This window comes from Desmodus rotundus, chromosome 8, assembly GCF_022682495.2.
Source record: "Desmodus rotundus isolate HL8 chromosome 8, HLdesRot8A.1, whole genome shotgun sequence".
Lineage (NCBI taxonomy): Eukaryota > Metazoa > Chordata > Mammalia > Chiroptera > Phyllostomidae > Desmodus > Desmodus rotundus.
The window spans coordinates 131,824,722-131,846,633 of record NC_071394.1 but is presented as its reverse complement, the minus strand read 5'-3'; the positions used below and the strand labels follow the sequence as shown (position 1 = coordinate 131,846,633).

At 53.1% G+C, this 21,912-nt stretch overlaps 1 protein-coding gene and 1 non-coding gene across 2 annotated transcripts in view; both read right to left on the bottom strand.

The window, feature by feature from the left end:
* Window positions 1-984: 984 nt before the first annotated feature.
* Window positions 985-21,912, bottom strand: part of DOCK3 (dedicator of cytokinesis 3) — a 267,364-nt gene continuing 246,436 nt past the window's right edge. The window contains exons 45-54 of the mRNA XM_053929392.2: window positions 21,549-21,632; window positions 21,311-21,427; window positions 18,614-18,735; window positions 17,275-17,413; window positions 16,577-16,724; window positions 11,236-11,354; window positions 9,980-10,067; window positions 5,809-5,931; window positions 5,222-5,304; window positions 985-4,196 (exon numbers count right to left, since the gene is read on the bottom strand). Of these exons, the coding sequence (XP_053785367.1) occupies window positions 3,687-4,196; window positions 5,222-5,304; window positions 5,809-5,931; window positions 9,980-10,067; window positions 11,236-11,354; window positions 16,577-16,724; window positions 17,275-17,413; window positions 18,614-18,735; window positions 21,311-21,427; window positions 21,549-21,632 (1,533 nt within the window). The 3' untranslated portion in view covers window positions 985-3,686. The remainder of the gene's footprint in view (window positions 4,197-5,221; window positions 5,305-5,808; window positions 5,932-9,979; window positions 10,068-11,235; window positions 11,355-16,576; window positions 16,725-17,274; window positions 17,414-18,613; window positions 18,736-21,310; window positions 21,428-21,548; window positions 21,633-21,912) is intronic.
* On the bottom strand, window positions 1,406-1,531 carry LOC112310032 (U4atac minor spliceosomal RNA). The gene has a single exon (XR_002975347.1). It is a non-coding gene; the product is annotated as a U4atac minor spliceosomal RNA (small nuclear RNA).

Genomic DNA, 21,912 nt, shown 5'->3' with positions numbered 1-21,912 from the left:
TGCGCCCTCCCACATGCCGCGACCCCATTGGTCCACGCCCTCCAAAGCCCAGACCGGCAGCTCCACGCTGCCTTTCTCCATTGGTTAGTGGTGGCGCCCGCCTTCGGCCCTAGACAGTTGTCGGCCGCTGATTGAAGCAGGGCGAGCTGCCGGAAGCGCAGGCGGCGGCGGAACTAGCTCGGCCGCCATTTTGGGAGGGGGCAACTATGATGGCGAGGCTGGGTGCCGCAGGTACAAGTGGGGCTCGGCCGTGGTTCTGCGCCCGCTGAACAGTCCCCCTTACCCCTGTTTCGGGCCCCACGTTCTCCCAGGAGACTCTGCGGATCTTTCCGCTAAGGGCCCCGACTAGTGGCGCAGGTCAGGGGCTCCGGGGTCAGCCGCGACCCAATTGGGTAGGCAGGATGGGCGGCCACCGCTGGCGAGGCTCCGGCGCCTGCGAGACCTGCTGACCGTGTCCGAATTTCCCCAAGCAGCCCGGGTGTCAACCGCTTGCACCCCGGTGCCCCGCACCCGCCGTGCGTGGGCTGACAGACTGGGTTGGGCGACCTCCCCTAGGAAGAGCGAGGTCGGTGGCTTATGGGTTAGAAGCAGGCGGCCTGGGATTGGGGAAGGAAGTAGGCTTAGGTTTGTCCCCACTCGAGGAGCAGTTCCCCGTGTCCGCACAAGCTCCGGGAGCCTAGCCGAGGTGGCTGGCCGCCGCCTGCGTCGCAGCTGAGCGCTCAGGACCCTGCCTGCCCTGGGCACTTCCTGAGGGTCCTGGGGGGGTCCGCACACTAGCATTGGAGGAGGTTTCTTCCTCTTTGGCTGCCTTCGTTTCAAGTGCAAGGCCAGGCTATCTGTCCTTGAAGGCAGGACGTGGGAAAGGCTGGCTCTGTGCTTGCTGCAGAAAGATTTCTAAGGGGCGAAAAGGGCTTGGAGCCCAGCGGCAAGGGTCAGAGAGGGGCACCTGTGCTGCTCCCATTCAGTGAATTCAGTGGGTCAGTATCAGGTATTCATCTTTAATTCACATCACAGCAATCAAGGGAGTGGGGAAAGGGGGGAAATCAGGTGTCAGATATTTACATCTAAAATTCACATTACTTGTTGGATGTAGAACATGCTGCCACAATATATACAGTAAAATACCTCTTGGGATACCAGTACAAATTTTTGTCTTTTTAACTTTGCTTTCTGGTACAAGTAAGATCATTTTTAAACCACCTATTTTTTTAAACATAAATACACAAAAGAAATGGTTAGAAGTTTTCTTATTTTAAATAAGCACAGAATACCAGAAGTTAAAAACACATTTACAGGGCTGAATACCGATTGGACATCACACTCTATACATTTTTTGCTCAAATTCCTGTACAAATACACAGCATTCAAATAGGTATTTAGTTATTTATTTTTCTTTTTCTTTTTTTTTTCCAAAAATTGCACCAAGGTAAAGCAGAGCTCTAGTTGATGCGAGTGTGTCGTTTAGGCGCTGGCGATACTGCCCTCACTACGCGCTCACTGGGCGGTAGCGCAACCCGAAGAAAAGGAAGGTTCAAATAGGTATTTACAAATAAGCTTGAAAGAATGAAAATCAGTTATTCACATTCTTTTCAGAGGATTCTCACCTCTGGCCTCCCACTTTCCTTCACACTGGCTGATTCTCCAACAAAAAGGATTTGGAATCTGTTCTTTTCATCCCCTGGGAAGAATGGAGAGCAAAACCAAACGTGGCTCACCTTGCATAGAGGAAGGCCAGGTGAACCCACACTGCTCTCCTTCCCCTTCCGTGCCACCAGGGTGAAGGTAGATGTTTGTTCGTGATGACTGCCTCGTCCAGGGACTGAGGTTCAGAGGTACCCTAAAGTCTGAAGATACCCTCCTACCCAAGAATCAGGTACAAGCTAGCCCCCAAATACTTCAACTCTTGGGAACGCTAGTGGTCCAGGCCTGCCCTCCCAGGCTGGGGCTGCTGTGACTTGACCCACCCTGCCCAGAGTTATCCTTACAGTACCAGAAAGGACCCACAATGGTGACAAAAACCCCCACACGCCCTGAAGATAATGTGGCCCTCCACCTTTCCTAATAGGTTACTTGCTGGCATTCCTATTAAACAGCTGGTGTTCGTTTACAAGAGAAAAACACCCTGACCATGGCCTTGTCTGAAAGGGGCTATGAAGAAGGGGTGGGGAGGCGGCCATGGAAGTCAGACAGGCCAGCAGAAGAGTAACTAAGGGAGAACACACCTGCTCAACGAGGAGAAGGCAGCCTTGTGACCATCAAGTTGTGAACTCAAGCAAAAGAAAGACTAAAGTCCGGATGTAGACTTTTTAAAGTAACTAAGAAGCACCCTGGTAGAATACCATTACTTCCTCACCCTGTTCCCCCCAAATAATAAACCAAGAGGAAAATCAGTGCCCTGACCGGAAAGTTTCCCACGAAGGTTCCAATGCGCTCTGTCCAACAGACCGGGGAGGCTGGAGAAACTGCCCTCCTGCCCGCCCTGAACCCTGAGTGGTGGTCCCCACTGCCCGGAGTTGGCCACTTGTGCACTTGGCCACTTAAAGAGGATAATTCAACTTGTGTGGCTCCCTGATTCCAAAAGGAGAGGCTCCTTCCCACCCTGCTTACCCTGGAGCTTGCTGAACCTGACCATGAGTCCTCAGGGCTTGGAAGCCTGGCTGGGCAGCCAACGCCACTGCTCAGAGGTAGTGCTGAAAATCCCTGATTCAGGAGCTGGATGACAGGCATTCTGGCCACTTCTGAAAGCTCAGGATTTCCGGCCCCTGCCGCACCTTAACCTCAATCCTATACCAGCTAATCTTTCAACACATGGTCTCTTGGGCCCTGGGGAGGAAGGTCATTAGGGTAGTCCCTTTGGCTCCACACTCCCACTCAAGCCCCAGAAGGTGGGAGACAACCTTTGCAGCTCCATTTGTCAACGGGGCTCCTGCAGGGCATGAGGCGTCTTGAGAGTGGAAAGGAGCAAATGGTCAGAAATAAAAGTGATGGAGGGAAAAATCCAAGCCAGAGCTGGAGGCAGGACTGGCTGGTGGGAGCCTGGCAGTGTGCCCGGGCATGCAGTCAGGCCAGGTCACATGCCTGAGCTGGCACGTTGGCCCAGCCAGCCCCTCAGTTGCATACTCCTGGACGAAAGAGTGGGCAGGTGAGCAGGCATTTGTGCAAAACGGCTTGTAGCCCCCTTGTCCACCACCTGTGACATGTAGTCCACATGGTCCACGCAATCCCTGAATATAAACATGAGCTCTTCTGTCCACACAGCAAAAGAAGAGGTCCTTAGTGCAATTTCCATTCTTCTGTGCATCTCTACCCTGGGGGGGGGGGGGGTGGCCTGGGCTCCCACCTCAGGCCCTGCAAAGCTGCAAAGCGATCTGTCTGTGCAATATCTCCATAGAGTTCCACATGGTCTGGAACTGCAGGAGGAAGAAAGCATCTACTGCACAAAAAAAGAAAGGAAAACCCATAGAAATGGAAACGTAGAAATGAAATAAAAAGAGAAGCCACAACCCTCATGCTGCTGCGGCCTCTGTACATGGCAACACACAAGTTCACGGCAGTAGAACGTAGACTCAGGTGGCTCTCTCCTGAGTGCCAGGCCTCTCCGGCTCCCTGGGGAGTACCTGCTTTTCGGACCTGGAATGGTTGAGCCAGCTGTTCTGAGGGCGGCGTCCCAGCTGCCTCCCTGCCCCTCACTGTTCCCCTCGACCGTGCTCCCAGGCCATGCGGGCCTGCTCTTCCTTGGTGCTCCCAGGCGGCAGTGAGGCCTTGCGGTGTAGGCCCCGAGGCCTGTCAGCTTCTTCACGCAGCAGCACGCCCTCATCGTGCTCCAAGGCTGGCAGGCGGGGGTGGTAGGGCTTGGGTGGCAGCGCAGGCGGGTCCAGGGGGTCCTGAGGGATGACACATCCTGGGGCTGAGTGGCTTCGGCATGGCTGGGCCTTGATGGAGTCCAGGACAGCGGACTCGGAGAGGCTGTAGTGAACAGGGAGGTAGGGTGGCTCAAGGTCTTCATCTGCATTCCAGGCCTGGCTGGGCATGGAGTCCATGGTGTCGGTTCGAGGTGGGACCTCTGAGGAGTGCCCAAAGTTACTCTCACTCAAGGAGGACACACCGCTACTGGCACTGCCGGACAGTGTAGAGTTGCTGCCGTCCAGGCCCGACTGGGGGCTGGTGGGGGAGGCGGGGATAGGGTGGAGAGGAGACTGCAAAAGACAGGGCACGCATGTCAGAATCCCTCTCCCCAGACTGGCCTATGGCCACGGTGTGAAGAGAAGACCAAGTCTACGTATTAAGGAACTTCAGTACAGCCCTCAGCAACGGCGTGTCCTGCTTCTTCTGCAGCAGCCCCTGTTCCCTTGGGCCCCAGCAAGCCCATGGAGCCTCAGAATCACCTGCACCTCTGTGGGCCACAGCATGGCCCTGCCCTGGCTGTTGGCCATTTGTGCCCCCTGCAGCCAGGCCCCGGGCTGCTGGCTGTGGCTCTGGGGTACTGATGGAAGGGCTGGGCTGTCAGGACAGTTGGGGCGGCAGAAAGAACCTCAGCTGGCCATGGACCAGATGAGTACATTGTGCTGCCACAATCTGTGATAGTCAGTCTTTTCTAATTTGCAGGAAAATTAATGAGTTTTTTCTGTTTACTAAAACTTTGGTGCCTGATGCTGCTTGCTTTGACTACCAAGGGTGTCCAACCTGCGGCCTGTGGACCGCATGCAGCCCAGGATGGCTAGGAATACAGCCCAACACAAAATCATAAATTTACTTAAAACATTATGGGATTTTTTTGTGATTATGCATCACAATGCATTTAACGTATGGCCCGAGACAACTCTTCTTCCAGTGTGGCCCAGTGACGCCAAAAAGTTGGGACACCCCTGGACTAGACTCTAGTTTAAGATGCTCTGTGACCTACCACAGGACTGTTTCTTTACCCCTTGAACTGTGGTGTGCTGACAGCTCGTGGCGTTACCAGAGTTGCTCACACACTTGGTACTTGTGTCCCCGTACCCAGGACCCTGTAAGCCCTCTGCCCCAATCACATTGGTTGCAGGACAGACTGCTGATCTGCATCCCAGGTGTGGCTGTGGCCACCCCCAGCTCCTGTCGGGCTGGGCTCTCCAGGACAGGGGGCAGGGGATGGCTTGGGTTCCTGTTGTAGACCCCAGAGGCTGCAGAGCAGAGGACATGACTCATCTTACAGCCTGGTGGGGGTGCTGGTTCAGTACATTACCTTCCGCAGGGTCCGGGCAGGGAGGGCTGGGGGCGTGTCACCCAGTGGGTGGTGGAAGGCGTCAAAGTGTAGGGAGTAATGACCTGCAAAGGGAACAGAACCACAGCCTCAGCTCAGGCCCGTCTTAGGCTGCACACCAGCATGCCTTACTGGGCCAACTGGGTGGACATGGGTATCCTGGGAATCCCTCGGCATTGAGGGCCACAGAAAAGTCTCTCTTTGTTGAAGTTCTCCAAAACACAGGCTGCTGGAGTAAAAGACAGGCTATACAGGAGGTCCAGACGGTTGAGTGTGTCAGGGCCCGTGGAACAAGAGGTGGCAGGCCTCCAGCCCGCTGCTGGGCGATGACAGTTCCTGTCATCTTCAGCCACTCTGGTTGGGAGGGCCTCACTGAGCTCACCTGCTACACTCAGAAACCTCACTGACCCCAAAGCCCACAGGGTCCTTCCTGCGGCGGGATGGTTTTTCCTTGGCTGAGTCAGCCCAGAGAATCGCCAGTCTTCTCAGCCTGGGAGGCTGCTGCCTTTGCCCTGGAGCAGAGCTGGAGATCAGGGACTGTCTGGGGGACCCGCTGGAGGTCTTCTTACCATGCAGCAGGCTTCGGGGAGGCACTGGGGGGCCCAGGATGTGCCCCATGTGGGCAGACAGGAAGGGCTGGGCCTCTTGGGCTCCGCTATCCAGGCTCCAGCTGCTGGGGGCTGCTGGCACCGCTGAAGGGTGGAAACACATGGCATGAAGGGAGGTTACTTCTGGAGCCACCCTGCGGGAGAAGCTCTTCCTACAGGGTACGGCTTCTCCAGGTGTGCGCTATGTTCCCAGCACATGTGGGAGTGGCACACGCTGGCCCCTAGGGCAAAAGACACTGGCCAAGAAGACTCTGTGGCCTTTAGGAAGGAGTGGCCAGGGACAGAAGCCGCTTAAGATGGCAACAGAGTGAACATCTGAAGAGTACTCGGGACGAGGCGAGCTGAGAGAGCGCAGTAAGCAGACTCGAGGACTTGCCAGGAGAAGAACAGAAGAGGTGAAAAGAGGAATGTGGGACAGGCTGATGAGACTGGGGAAGAACAGAGAGCGCATGGGCCACAGAGCTTCTTACAAAGCTGCGTCAGGGCCCCCCTACTGCCTCAGCCACAGGGAAGCAGGCCGCAGTGTGGGTGGGAGGCAGAGACTGCTCCTTCTAGATCAGCTGCACGGGCAAGAAGTGGGCAGGAACTGTCCCCCAAACTGGACTCTCAAAGAGCCTGTGGTAACATACAAGCTCTACCCATTGCTGTCGCTTCTGTGCCCACTGGCTGGGTTGGGGATGCACAGGGTGTCTTCTAGGCAAGGACTGGTATTCACTGTTCCCCCTGGAAGGAAGTGTATAAAGCCCAAGAATCATGGCCTGGGTCCAGCTGGACCTGCTTTCTAAGAGGTTAGGTTGTGGAGCCCCTGGGTACTTTGGGGCATGTAGATGCCCAATTCCTGGCACCCACGTGCCATGGATACAGGTTGGAGTGGGCCCTGGACAAAGGGAAACAGGGTGTCCACCAATGTTAAGGAAGGAGTCCAGTGCCAGAATCCCAGCCTCTCAGCCACAGCTGGGATGAGCGACTTTGCTGGAAGGGAGAGGAGGGATGACTGGACCACAGGTTTTGAGGGTGCCCCTCTGAAGGAGCAGCAGAGCCCATGTGAATCCTGCAGTCAGCCCCTCCTGGACAACAGACACAGCTGAAAAGAAACATACTTTTTCTCTGATGGGGCCAGGGAAGTACGAGCTCTCTGTGGGGCTGTCAGCAGCAGGTGGGAGCTCACAACCCAGGGGCCTACTCCCTGGCTCTGTTCTGAGGCAGTCATAGTGCAAGTGAGCCTGAGGGGGCCAGGGTACAGGTTCTTCCTGCTCCAGATACTGAGTGGGCAATGCCAGGGTCTCCCAGGGCCCACAAGGCTCTGGAAGGGAAGGAGCTGGAGCCTGGCCTTTAAGAAGGATGTGGCTAGGAGGGGACAGGCCCCATGTGGCCCAGGGATAAGCAGAGCGGTCCTTCCTTTTCCCCTCACTGGGCAGGACCTGGCTTGGGCTTGCAGAACACAGGGTAAAATGCCACTGGCTGAACAGCCTCAGTTCTAAGCAGGATTTCCCAGTCTCATGGGATGGCTGATGGATGGTGGCTGCAGGGAGAGCGTGACAGTGATTGGGTGGGCAGGCACTCAGCTGTGGCCTGAAGCGGGGAAAGAATTCTGAATCTGATGAGCATCAGGTGGATCCCACCAGAAGTTTCCTTAGAGAGCCCGTGCCACCCCAAGGACAGGACAGGACAGGACAGGCCTGGCCCATCCTCATGCAGGTCTCTAAGCTGCAGCATGAGCTTCCTGGTCCTTAGCACTGGAGTGCCTCTCCCCCAGAAGAGCAGCCCTGTCTCCATAAAAAGCCACTCAATGTCAGGGAATAAGCTTAGAGTTGGGTCTGGGCGGCTTTTCCCAAGGGGTTTGAAGAGCCCAAGATCTCACATACACACCTAGGCTCTGGAAGAACCGTGGGGTTGCAAAAGTTCGCTCAAAGGGCCCACTTGCAGCCAGGAAGGCTATGGGGGAAGAAAGCTGGCAAAGGTGCAGTGATTTGCAAAGGGGGCATCTAAGCTACTCCACGTGAACCAGAAACCATCAAGCTTGCCCTGCAGCCTGATGTTGGTGAGCAGTGCGGCCAGGGGACCTTTGCCACGCAGCATGAGTACACTGGGGCAAGTGGAAAATCCGTGGTGGAGTGACTCCTCCCAGAAGAGGGGCGATCCCCACCATCTCCTGGCCACTTCTTTCTCTGTGGGCGTGAACTGTGGTCCAGCACTGGCCCAAGGTCCCCAGTGCACAGCCAATAGCCCTGAGGGCGGGCTTGCCTGGTTTGGGAGTCACTGCCTGGCAAAGATAGATATGTGCAAGTGAGAAGTGGGGTCCTCACGGGACTCAGGATCCTGGTGATGAGACAATGGAGACGAATATGTGCAGCTCCCTGGAGGATCCAGGTAGAGACTCAGAACATTGTTACTTTGGCCCATGTGTTCCCTCTAGGAAAGTGCTGCCTTGTGGCTCAGACGTGCTTGCTCTGGGCTCAGCTCCTTTTCTTTTTTATTAATTTTAGAGAGACGAGACTGGGGGGAGGAAGGGTAAGAGAGAGGGGGTCAGAGAGAAGAGAGAGAGAGAGAGAGGGAAATTGATTTGTTCCACTTATTTTGGTACTCATTGTTTGATTCTTGTATGTGCTCTGGCTGGAGATTGATCCTGTGATCCTGGAATACTGGGAAGATTCTCTAACCAACTGAGATACTTGGCCAGGGCTCAGCCTCTTTTCTGAGAAACCACTTTCCTTCCCACACTTGGGGATGGTGCATCCAGCTTCTTGATCTGAGGCCTGAAGCTCTTCTGTATCCAGTTGGCGTAGGGTCCTGGTCTGGTCGCCAGCACCCATTTGATCTCTGAGCCCGTCTGTGCTCTTGGCTACTTCTGAGATTGCTCCACATCTCAGATGAAGAAAACCCACTGTGGATTCTGGTCCTCAAGGCCAAAAAGGCACCGTAGTTGGGGCACAGCTGCAGTGGTCCAGGTAAGCCGTGTATTTTGGGGATGTGCATCCTTGAGGCTAGGAGGGCATCTTCAGCCAGAATTTTTATGCCCCTTGAGGTTGAGCTCTTGGTGCTGATGCCTGCTAGGTACTGAGGTTGTGGACCAGTGTCTGTTATACTTAAATATGACACAGGCATGTTCCCCATAGTGAGCAAGAGAGCAACAGTGACAGTGGGGACAGCAGACAGACTTGGTGAGGAGGTACAAGGACACGTTTTAACATAAGGACAGCTTTAAAGGGACACGTTCTGATGGGATAGCTGGTTGTACTATTGGGGACTGAGTGTGCCATAACCTCTGACAGATGGAGGAGGGGAGGGTAACCTGTAGGGACATGGGCAAACAGGGGCCCAGGTTCTCTGTGGCGGGCAGGCAGGCTTAGCAGAGTCCCCAGTCTTAGCAGGCTGAGCTGAATCCCTTCTGACTAACCATGTTAAAACTAAATGAGGTCTCCACATCTGGAGCCTGGGCCAGGGCCTTGTGGGTCCCAGCCTGGTTCTTCTGTCCACTTGCTGAAACAGAACCCAGGGTAGAACTCCTCTATCTAAGCAGCCTCTGTTCTAGGGATTTCCCGGTCTCATAGTATATAATTGATCGGCTGGCAATTTGTAAGACGGACCCAGCAGCTGCTGGCCAGAGCGGCTACAGGAGGACTGGACTCCCTCTGGGTACCCCAGGCTTCTCTTGGATAGGGCTGTCTCTGGGAAATTCACTTTACTTTGGCCTGTCCTTCCCATTCTTCTTGGGCATACTTGGCTGCAGGCCTGTCCTGAGCAACAAGTAGAGGTCCCTGAGGGCCCAAGTTGAGAGGGTTCAAAGGGCCTGCTGAATTCTGGGGCTTGGTTTGGAGGCAGCCGTGGAGTGGTTGCCCCATTTGCATATGGCAGCCTGAGGTGCCATAAAGGTGGGCTCAGGGGAGGTGGTAGCAGGGGCCTCTCTGAGGTAGGCACTGCAGGGAGAGAGATACAAGCTAACAGAGTACAAATTCCAGCAGCAAGCGGACTAGCTAGACAGCGAGCGCAGGCATTGGTCAGGATTCTGGACAGATAGGCCTGCATGTTGGAGTGTGGCTCAGCCTTGGCCAGCTGGTGCTCAGGGACAGGATTCAGATGCTCAGGGTGGGTACACACATGGGGGGAGGCCACCTGGGAAGGGGAACAATACCTTTTTCAGCCACAGACAGATTGGGGTCACTGCAGGGTTTACAGGCTCCAACCACTTGCTGGAACAGGGCTGGCTGGAAATTCGGTAGCTGAGGGAAGGGAAAAAGACATCAGAAAGGCTGAGCTGAAAACCACCAGCTGTACCATGGGGAGCAGTGTTGTAGGACACAGGAGCAAGGATATCCCAAAATCAGTTGGGGGAAGTCAAATCAGCGGTATGGCTCATGCTTGAGTGTGCCGAAAACATCAGGTGCCACGGGAAGGCTGTCTGGAGCCACTGGGCTCCGGGTGCTGCCACGTGCAGCACGGGGGCACCAGCCTCCGGAGTCTGGCTGGGCTCCTGGCTGTCTTGCATGTGGCCAAGAAAGGGAACACAGGCACTGAGGGCATTTCACTATATCTGTCTGTCCTGCTAGGGAGACACAATGGCAGAAAGGATTTAGGGACCCCTTTCACTCTGACTACCCGCAACTTTAGCCTCTTAAGAGATCCCCTGTGCAGGCCCACAGTCGCCCGAGGGCAGGGGAAGTGCAGCACTCAAGCCCAGAGTCACAGATATGACCCACTGTTTTGATGGGCAGCTACCAAGCAGACCTGCTCCCTCCACCTGACAGGGCTGAGAGGGGCAAGGAGGTGCCACTGAGAAACTGTTGGCACTCTGGAACCAGGGAACAGGTGTTTGGAGGTGACTTTCATGGGTTCTGAGAGAAAAACAGGGCAGACTGGGTAGAGGAAGGGGTAAGCCCTGTAGTGTCTGTTCCCGGCCCCCAGGTAAGAGTATTTGGAAAGCTGTGCAGATGGTGTGGAAAGTTGACCCAGCAGGTAGTGAGGGGCTTCAGGGGAATGGATGGATGAAAGCAGAGTTTGCCCTAATGAAGATGCCTTTCACAAACAGGGAGAAAAACCATCTCCCAGACCCATGTCCACCACTGCCTTTTTCAAACAGGACAGAACCAGTTTTCTTTGCCAGACTCTTCAGGGATGAGTAGTTCAGGAGGCTAGCCAGAAGGACAGCCGCCATACAAGCAATGGCAGCTCCAACCCTGCCACCATTCTACCCACACTGCCCTCCGTCTGGATCGCTGGTCCTCAGATTCATGCAGGCTCCATCCAGGAGGCTGCAGCCTTCTGAGGGTCTTACAGCAGGAGGGGGCGGGCATGGTGGACTGTGCAGAAAGCAAGCCCAGCAAGGGTGATGAGTGAAACCCAGGCCAACACGCTGGCAGCAGAGGGCAGTGACGAGGCTGGATCGACTACCTGTCCATTCTCCAGGATGGCTGCTGGATACATGGCGCTGCTCGGACGGTCCCGGTGTGTCGGCAGCAGCAACATCATTTCCCGGGCATGGCGGTACTTATCTGGCAGAGAGGGAGAGCCTGTAACCAAGTGAGAACAATCATGCACAGATGACAAGCCACAGATGGAGTGCCTGGTGAGCAGGCACCCTTGGGGCCAGGGAACCAGGTTGGTGTCCCCATGCAGTTGGGGTGAAGATGAGCTCAGTAAGCACAAGAGGAATGAAGCAGAGTGGTAGGTAGATGGTGTTGGGAGCTACACCTCTCATCCCAGTGGAGACAGATATATATGGGGGTGATGGTGATGCAGACCCACCATGCTCAGAGGCAGATCGTGAAGAGTTGAAGGATGGAGCCAGGCCCCTAGGGGCCCCTGCACCCAGCATTATGGGGAGATGGGTGTGGCCTGGATGCTGGACCCTCGCAGGGGCCCAGACACTGGCACGGGCCAGTTTGCAATGGCGCCATCACAGAGACAGACACTCGGACAATGTAGCGGCACAGTTCTTACTTGACATGCTGTGTCTCCACACACTTACCTTCTCCAGACACCGCAGGCCCTGTTCTCAGCAGCCCCTACCACCTTTACCCAGAGGCTTTCCTCCCAGATTCCAGGCCCCCAGCACCTGGCTCTGCTTTCCTCTACTGGAGCCCTAGAGCCAGACTGCCTGGGGACCCAGGGCCTGCACCCAGGTGGCTCTCCAGGGTTTCGTACTCTGAGGTGGCCCTTCAGTGACCACGGGGGTCATGAGGCTAGCCTGGGAGCTGTGGAGCTTTAACTCAGGCTCTTGAGTTAACTCGGTTCATGCTCCTCTTGTGAGGCCCCTGTGTGACCTCCTCTGGCCCGAGAAGCTGCTATGAAGGCCAGACCACGCCAGGTGTGGTGTGGCCCAGTCCCCATCAATGCATGCCATAGCTATAGGCCCAGAAACTGGTCAAGCCATGGTCCCTGAGGGGACCTTCCAGAGAAGTAGTGAGACTAACTTGCTGGCTTTCCTCCAGAATGGGTAACTTGGAAGTTCCTCTAAATACATGCACCATTCATTGCACTTGATGCCAGAATATCCATGAGAAATTAGGGGGGTCACATTGATCCCTCATGGTAGGGTCACCTAGACTCCAGTGCTCCCCTGCTTGTCCACTGGAAGCATCTGGCTGGCCCCAGTGGCTGAAACCCCTCTCTGCAGTGCCAGAGAGTTGAGACCAGTCCATGGGCTCCATCTGAGAGGTGAACCTGCAGCTTTGGAGGCTCTGTGTTCCTGAAACCCAGGGTCTCTGGGGCCTGTGAGCATGCGGTGGAGGCGCTGGTGAGGCACAGCCAGAAAGGGTCTTCTGCAGCCAGTCCGACGCAGCGGTCCTTGAGAAGCTCCTCTTGTACTTGCCGTAGTCTAAGAAGACGAGGCTTAAATACCTTGAAGTCGGCACAATACAAATCAGTCATGTAATAACTGCTTGTGTGATTTCCTTCCACAGAGGGTCTGAGCAATCCTGTTCATGGAGCCTCAGGGCTGGTTTTAAGACCTAGTCTTAAAGATATCTTCATTTATAAGGAATGAGTCAAGTATGCTTTTTGGGAAAACTAGGCTTGACTTGCTACTATTTGGTAATTTTTTACTGATGTCAATATTTTGTTTTAGAACTTGTGCTCTGAGGCAGCTTCAAGAAGATGAGTGTTTAATGAGCACAGGAGAAAAGTTCCCACTCCCACTGACTTCCGTAGTGCCTTCCCAGAGAATCGCTTTCTGGGCCCTGCCAGCCGTGGCTCTGAAGGGCCACCCTCCCTGTAGTGTACACAGAAACAGACACAGCACCTTCACACCAGCTTTGTTACGTCAAACTCACACCTACCACACACTGCACACCAGGCATGCGGCTGGGACAAGGCACATCGCCTTTCTCAGACTGGCTGTGGTTCCCAACCTTACAGAGCTCACGTCTTGGCTCAGCAGGCCAACCCTAGGTCGGTGCCCTCAGTATCCTGAGACATGTTACGGGGCTAGGAGGGAGGGACAGCAGGCAGCAGGCTCAGAGGCGCCACTGAATGTTTGTGTCCATGCCTTGGAAGCCCCTCTGGTGCTGAAACAAAGGGCTGCCCTGTGCTGCTACAGAACACCCCAACTCCGCATCTCCCTTCCTTCCAGCTGCCCTCTACCCTGAGCAGCTAATTCCACAGTAGAAGAGAGTGACGGCCACTTTTCATGAAAACATTTAAACTGTTTTTAAACTGACACAAGGGCTTTTGTGTCCCAGGACTTTAGAATTACCTGAGTTGCAGTCTGGTAAGCTCCACAGAGGCCAAGTCCCAGCATGACTGAGTTCTTCAGGGAGGATCAATCACAAGCCCTGTGTTTCCTAGTCCCAAGCAGCCTTTGACCAGCAGGGGGAGCTACCAACTTACAAGAATTTAGACTGTGCCTTGCAAACCATTCAGCTTGAAGGTTTCCACAGCAGAGTGTCAGTGGGCCCAGTGGCCACTGGTGTCATGACCACTCCTGGGAGTGGGAAAGGGCCTCCTCTGTGCAGGATTCTCCAGAGCACTTTCTCCATGAAGGCCTTCTCACCCATAACACCAGACATCACCCCAAGTGGAGTGACCACTCCCTCCTTCTACTGTATTCACCGTGGTCTTCCCCTGTGACATCCGGACAGCCATCTGTGTTCTCTCAAAGGGCCTGACACTGTGCCTGGTCCATGGTGCACCCACAGTTTTCTCAGATGGGCCCACACATGAATGTTGTAGCCTCAAAGTAACTTCCTGCTCTTTCTTAACTGCCTCTGCCCTTATCATCATTCCCTGCTTTGGGCCAAATTCCATTTAACCTTAACGATTTTGTTTAATTTTGTACTTAATGTCTACTCCAGAAAGGGATGGGACTTCTACCAGCTGTATTCGTATTCTATAGTATATCCTAGAGTTTGGCCATTGTAACAACTTGTCTCCAGAGACGGTGACCAGCAGTGCCTTGCCTCCCAGAACACACTCGCCACTTCCCACGTGAGGTGCAGTCTCATTCCCCACTCTGGTATCTGGGTTGGCCTTAGTGACTTGACTAACCAACAGAATGTGGCAGAAGGGACATTCTGGGATTTCTAAGGCTGAGTAGTTAGAAGCCTTCTATCTGGTCTCTTGGAATGCTTGCTCTGGGGAAAATCAGCTGCCTGCTGTGGGAAGCCCAAGCCACAGGGAAAGGCCATAGGTAGGGACTGTTTGACAGCCCCAGCTGAGCTCCCAGCTGATACTCACTATCATCTGTCAGCCACGTTGAGTGAACCATCTTGGATGTCCAGCCTAGTCGAACCTTTATGATTCTAGTCCCAGGTAACATCTGACCACAAGCTCAAGAAAGAATGCAGTGAGAATTGCTCAGTGAGCCCTGTTAACCCACAAAACCGTGAGTGACGATAATAAATGGTTGTTTTAAGCTACTAAGTTTTGGAATGTGGTTTATTATGTAGCAATAGATAACCAAGCCATTTGAGATAAAGAGGGATTACTTCCAAACAGGGAGAAAAGAATTTCTCTATTCAACTCTGATGCCATAAGAGCCGTGCAGATCCTCACTGAGCACTCAGAAAAGCTTGGTGAGTGAGTAGATCCTAAGTGGTTAGCTGGAAGGACAGAGGGGGTGGCAGCCTGCCTGTGTGGTCTCTGCTGGTGTCTCTGTTCTCCAGGGCACTAAAGACCAGGCACAGCCTATGGGAAGTGTCTGAGCAATGTCAGAGTGGAAAGGAGTCAAAATACCTACTCTCTGTGGCCTTCTGTTTTCACCAACGAGCATGGCTCAGAGATCTGTCTTTAGCACGAATAACCAGATAAAGACTTAGATATAGCCGAGCATGTCTCAGAGAGTGTTCAGGTCCGGACAAAAGCTGCACAACAGATTACATTATGGAACCAGTTTCTGCAGTTCTGTTCAGGAGCAGGTACCTTAAGATAGTATAAATGCTGACTCCACAACAGCATTCACGGCTAACTTCTCAAGGTTTCCTTCCTTTTTATTCCTAAAGGCATCTTTCGTAACACAAATACTTGACACAAATCACCATTTCTCTTTTATATTTGCAGCCATCACATATCAACATATCTTCAGCATGTAACCAACTGATGGTTCATCTGTCTTTCCTAACACTAGCAATGCCTGCTTCCGAATGCTGTTCCCCTTTTCTGAATGCCAGTCCACGTTAGGAAGGCAGCCATGGGAGCTGACTGGGCATCGGACTGAGAGCAGGCAAGTCTGCAGGCTTATGCTCCATATTGTTTGGCCATGAACTGGCTGGACAGCCTGAAGGCACTTGCACTGGCCCCGTTTCTCCCACAGAAATGAGGGGCTGGGCCAGGTGTTTCAGGTGAATCTGTGACAGTGGCTGTTGCAATCTTATCCTCATCTGCTGAGGCTTTTCCTGGTGGGCTCCTGCATCTCTCCCTCACTTCATCCCTGTTCTCTCCATTACTCCTATTGTGGACCTTAGAGGTTGATATGTTTTGCAGAGATTTTTTTTTCTTTAATGACCCTCCATGACACTAATTGTTTTCCTTTGTCTTCACAAGAACAAAGACTCCATCCCTCTGAAGCCTGGAAGCAGCAGCCAGTGCCTGGCTGGCAAGCTCCTACCACTGGTACAATCCTGCACAGCCAATCCCACGGGGCACTATTAGCTTAGTTATTACCACAGCTAATTTCCACCCCACTGCAAATATCTGTACTGAAAAGGACAGAGTATCAAATTTCACTGCAGTAACTACATTTAGAAGGCAAAAAAGATACTGGCTCTCAGAGAACAATATTTACCCTTTTGAATAAGAAATCAAGCAAAATTTGGCAAAGTAAATAGCTTTTTACAGAGCCATCTTTCCTGATTAAGCCTTTCCCAACTGACCAGTTTTGGGGGGTTGTTGTTACTATTTAGAATAATATTTTCCAGGGTTAATTTTAATCTTCAAATTTAATTTTTATACTTTGCCATGAGGCTTGATTCCTTATGGCTCACTTTTCCCTTAACTTTGACCTTTCTCTTGCAAACATTTCAAGGAAAAAGAACTGAGCTTCTCCGAGGTGGTGTCCTCTTAATGAGGTGGAGAGGCGAAGGCTGGCTACCTTGGTGGCAGCTCAGCTGCAACCATTGCTCAGAGCAGGGTCTGACGGCATCCAGAGAGCTGTGTGGAGCTACAGACCCTGAGTCCCTAGCACTGGAAGCACAGGTAAGCGTGGTCTCAGAGAAACAGCCACAGATGAGAGGAGGACAAGCGGGGCTCATGAGGCCCTTTCTTCTCCCTTCTGCAAGCAGCACCCTGCCATCCTTACCTCGGGCACTGGAAGGGGCAGAGGTAATCATCTGGGATGGTGCTGAGTGAGTGGAACTCAGGCTGGAGGAAGAAGGGCTTGCTTGGGACGAGGACAGAACAGAGACGTTGGTGACTGAGCCTTGGTACCTGGGATTGGGATACATGAGCTGCAAAGGGAGAAAAGTCAAGAGGATAGAGGTCTGAATGACCAGGATTGTAGGACTGAACACCATGAGGTTCCCAGACCTGGTGTCTGATGCAGCACCCTGGGCCCTGGTGGAGGCCAGGCTGGTGGCCGGCACTAAGGGTCACCCACACCACCATGGAGCAGGGCTGCTGGGTCAATTTAGTGATGGTGTCCATGGATGAATCAGGACTTAGCCATCAGGAATGCCAGGCAGGAAGGCAATCTGGCAGAGGATTGTAAGAGCAGCCAGGACTGAAGCTGATTTTCCTGCTTGGGAACAAAGGCCTGGAAACTGCAATGCGGACCGTGTGGTGGAATGCAGTTTTGCTAGCTCTGGGTGTTCTGAATTAAGTAACTGGAGAACTAGGCAGGGATGTCAGCCCTCAGACCAGACCAGCAGGCAGAGAGGTGAGTCCTCCAGATACAGTGCTCTGGCCCCAACCCCTTGGGCAGCTCTGGTACCAGCTGGCAGAGAGGTGAGTCCTCTAGATACAGTGCTCTGGCCCCATCCCCTTGGGCAGCTCTGGTACCTGCATGTGGGGGTACAGATCCTCGGGAGCCTCGCCCATGGAGCCATCGCCCAGCATCACCACGTTTCCCGCTTCACTAGATGCGTGTGAGGAGAGAGAGGAGGAGGAATGGCGACCTGTACCCATCAAGTTCATGGGGCTGTGAATAAGAGTAGGAAATAGGGAGGAGTCAGGCCTGGAGCAGAGAAACCTTGCTAGGTGGTGGGGGGACAGGAGAAAGGGGTGTGCCAAAGTCAACCCCAGCCTCACCCTTTGGAGGGTTCCATAGCTGATGCTCAAATCCATCTGAGGCTGGGAACAGTCCCGAACCAACCCTGCTGCTCAGGGGCCCTGTTATGGGAGGACCAATGGTAGACTGGCATAACCTCTACCTAGAGCTGAATGGCTTACGGCCACTCATTCTGATGACATCGGCAGGTTCTCAGGAGGAAGGAAAGAGATCCACTGAATTGGGTCATGGATCCGGGGTCCCCTTTCCTATGGATATTCATCTGAGCTAGTGACCACCCTCTGCTGGGATTTGCTCTTTTGTCAGGGTGTCTTCCTGGTATTAGGAAGTTATCAACATAGCTGGCTGCAAACTACCTCTTGGCTTCCTTTCTCATCTGTGGTCACAGGCTTGCCAATTGCTCTCCACTACCAATACGGGCAGCCCCTCGTTCATTCACTCCGTCTCAGTGGCTGAGTGCCTACTCTGTGCTGACTTGCTGCTCCCACTGGAAACAAACCTAAGGGAGGGGCTCATTCCCTGGCCTGGCCTTCCTGCCCTGGATGCTCTGAGTAGCCTCAGTTGAGCCCAGGCAGACCAGGACTCCTGAGCTGAGAGCAGCCACATCTCAACATCCCCATCACCATGTTGTTCTCTTCTTAAAAATCCACTGGTGATCTTCATTCTCCTTGGGATCAAGTCCAAAGGCCTGAATGAACAAGGCCCATTGGGAGCTGGTCCTGGCCCCCTCTGTGCCCTGGAATCCTATACTGCAGCCACTTGGCTAGACTCGCAGCTGACCTGGCTGGCCTGTACACACCCTGAGATGTCTGCACGCGTTGGTCACTTTGCCTGGACCTTGCTCCATTTCCTAACACCAACTCTTTTCTGCCTTCAAACTTCTACTTATCCTTCAAGACTTACCCCGAATGTCCCTCCTCTGGGTTCCCACAATACCATGTATTTTCCTCTGTCACTCAGGATGACTGGATGTACAGCGTGGTCCTTGTGTACATGGGTAAGAGGGTATGTGAGTGAGTACACAGGCACTATTTCGGACTTCCTTGCTTTGACCTTTGACATTCATACTTACCTCTGTGGAGAGGATACCCCTGAGCCTTAAGGCCATACCTGTGCCGGTGGGGCATCTTGATGCTCTCAGGACTCATGGGGCTGTGGGATGCTAGGACGTTGCCCCGGGGGGTGCTGGTGCCTGAACATGCAGGACTTAGCTTGTCCAAACCCGGAAACTCCTGTTGAGAAATGAATGACACTTCATCAGAGAGTAAACAACAAATAAGTTATTAAGGGCTGAGAAGAAAGAGCAGGCTGGTAGTAAAAATGTAAAAAAAAATAAAGAACCACATATTGTGAACTGAACCAGAACTGCTGAATTCTTCTGGGCAAAAACCTTCATGACTGAAACACCTGCCTAACCACAGCAGAGTCCTGGAGTCCCCATGGACAGAGTCGGTCAGAACAGGCTACAGGTGGCCTAAGTGCACAGGAGCAGGCTTCCTCACTACAAAATACAGCAGAGCAGAGCTGGGCAGCAGGAGAGGAAGCGCTGACCTCCAGGTGTCAGTCGGTGGGCCACCTCTCACATAAGGAATGGGGGTGGGTTTTCTTAGACTGCTAAATGGACCAGCTCTTAGTGACCTGGGTTAAGATGTTTGTGACACAGTTTATGGGGAGATAGGACACAAAATCCTGATATAAGTAATTGAAAAACAGCACAGTTCTATTTTAGCATAATTAAATTCTTACTAAGTATGTAGACATCTTAGCAGAAACTTATTCCAAACCCTCCTGCGTGACCGCACACTGGTTTGTGTCGCTATTTGTGATTCTGAGGGAACAAAAAGCACAACTGGCCAGGTTTTCTCAAATCCTTCCCCATCTGTGGGCCCTAAGTCCACGGGGGATGCTCCTGAGAGCTTGGCCTGAAGAAGGAGCAGGCCTTCTGACCCCTTGTTCCAGAGCACGCAGAAGACATGTACTTCTGCGGCCGGTGAGGACAGTTCCTTGTGTGCCCTAGCCCAACTGTGAGCGAGCATTTTGTGCCTTTTGCTGCAGTGACCTGAGCACCTGCAGGGCAGAGAACCTCCCATGCCCTGTGGTCAGGCTCTAGCTTGCCTGAGTTAGTGACAAAGGAGTTTGCACACAGCAAAAACCAGCCAAGCCAGCAGGAGATACAGTGGAATGACAGGTAATGGAATACCTGTCAGATTCAGTGACACTACCCAAGTTCTTTACCAAATGGCCATCTAAATTTTAAGGGGAAACATAAAAGACTTTTTCTCTACATGTTTCACCTTGAAATACCAATGGAAAATCATTATAAAAAGGAATTTCAGGCTCTATAGGCTTTCCTCTGGAAAATGTGCTGACTCTCAAACTATAGACAAGCTTCTTTTTTACATTCTACACTGTCCACATTCATGCAGGGACAGGCTGAGGCCTGCGCTGAGGATCTGGAGGGACTGAGAGAACCAGAACCTCCAGCCTCTAAGAACAAGGCAAGTCAACCCCACCAGGTCAGGCCCACTGAACTGAGTGGTCCAGCCCTTCTCAGGGCCTCTGAGGCCAGTGGTAATGCCTTGAAGGGGGAACTTCTCATCCACTATGGCCTTGCCCAATACCGACCAGCTTTACCGATCCCTCGCCTCCCTGCCACTTCTACCTAGGGGTCACAGGTAATGAGAAGAGAGGAGCAAGTAATTAGGCTCACACCCCCTGAGATCTGGCACGTCAGCTTGCTAAGCAGGATGGCTTGCTTCCCCAGAAAACACAGGGAGTTGCCCTGGCTGTTGGGGCTCAGTGAATTGAGCAACGGCCTGTCTGCGAACCAAAAAGTCACCAGTTTGCCTGCGAACCAGAAGGTTACCAGTTTGATTCCCAGTCAGGGCACATGCCTGGGTTGTGGCCAGGTCCCCAGATGGGGGTGTGGGAGTGGCAACCAATCGATGTTTCTCTCCCTCTCTTTCTCCCTCATGTCTTCTCTCTCTAAAAGTAAATAAATAAAATCTTAAGAAAACATGTGGAGCTACCCCCATGGTTGAAAATGAGGTAAGGGTATGTGAATAGGGGTTCCAGACCATGTGAACCATATTTTCAGCCAGCCAACATTCCCTGTGAGACTCCTGAAGGGAAAACAGTCCTGCTTCTGCTTTTCTGCATGAGTACTTGGCCCAAACCCTGCCGTGGAGGTCTAAGAAGCAGGCCAGAGTCGGGGAGGCTTTCTGGGTCTTCAGCCAGAGCCACAGACCCACCTGACCCCTCTCAGAGCAGCTGATAGGAAAGTACTCTCCACCCTAGGCTTTCTCAGATGTCAGCCTGGGTGACCAGACATAGTGGAGGAAGAGGGCAGGAAGGAAGGAAGGAAACTGGAGGGAAAAGGTAAAGAGAGGAGGTATGGAGAGAGAGAAGGGATAAAGATGGGGAGGGAGGAGGAGAGAAATGGAGAGAGAGGGCTAGCTTAGGCTATGCCTTACCTCTTTAGGTTCTTGGGAAGAAAAATATCTCCAAAGAGATCTCTACATGTGGGCCATATACTTTAGCTCTTTTCTTCCTCATATGAAACCTCTCTTCACTGGCACAGTACCTTGAAAAAACGTTCTTTGCCCTTGAATCTGACTTCTTCTTAGGGAGGGAGTGAATGAGGGGGTCCTGGGCATCCTTACCCTGGATAGAGTACCCACCTCTGCAGTGGATATAGCTTTCCCTTCACAACCCCTCTCCCGCCCACCCTCTTGTCACTTGTGGCACAGGTCTGGAGGAGTGACCCCTGGTTCTACTGTAGCAGGGGCAGGTCAGGGATGAGCTTACATGGTAGAGACTGGCCCGCATCATCTGGAACTGATCGATCAGCTTCTTATGGAGAGGGCGCATTTCTGGGTGCACGAACTTCTCATGAACTGCCAGCCCAACTCCAAGGACATGGACCTATTAGGTGACAGACCAGGCCACTCTGTTAGCCAGGGAGCTGCCCTTGAGAATTGTAGCCATTTTGTGGTGCACAGCCTTTCCCTCCTGGCCACTGGTCTCAAAGCCCTGCTAGACGTACCTGTTCTTGCATGAGCTCCTTGAGCTGGGTGATCTTCTCAGCATCTCCTGGGTGCTTGGTAATATAATCTTTATCAAAGAAGGCCTGTGAAAGAAAAGGCCAAATCAGGGAAACTGTCTTCCCAAGACTACTACTTAGACGGGGCACAGGAAGTTTGAGTCTGAAGGTGCCACCTGAAAGGCAGCTGGGCTGCCTCCTCACAGGTGTACACACCAATGCACCTCCAGTGGCGTGCTTGAACTTCCTGCAACCACAGGTGTGTTTTCTGTGTCTAAGAAGGGCTGATGGTGGCCGAGTCCTTCATGGCTAGATGGCTTCATGGCCAGGGTGTGGGGTCTTAGCCTGCCCTCAACTCACTTCTTTG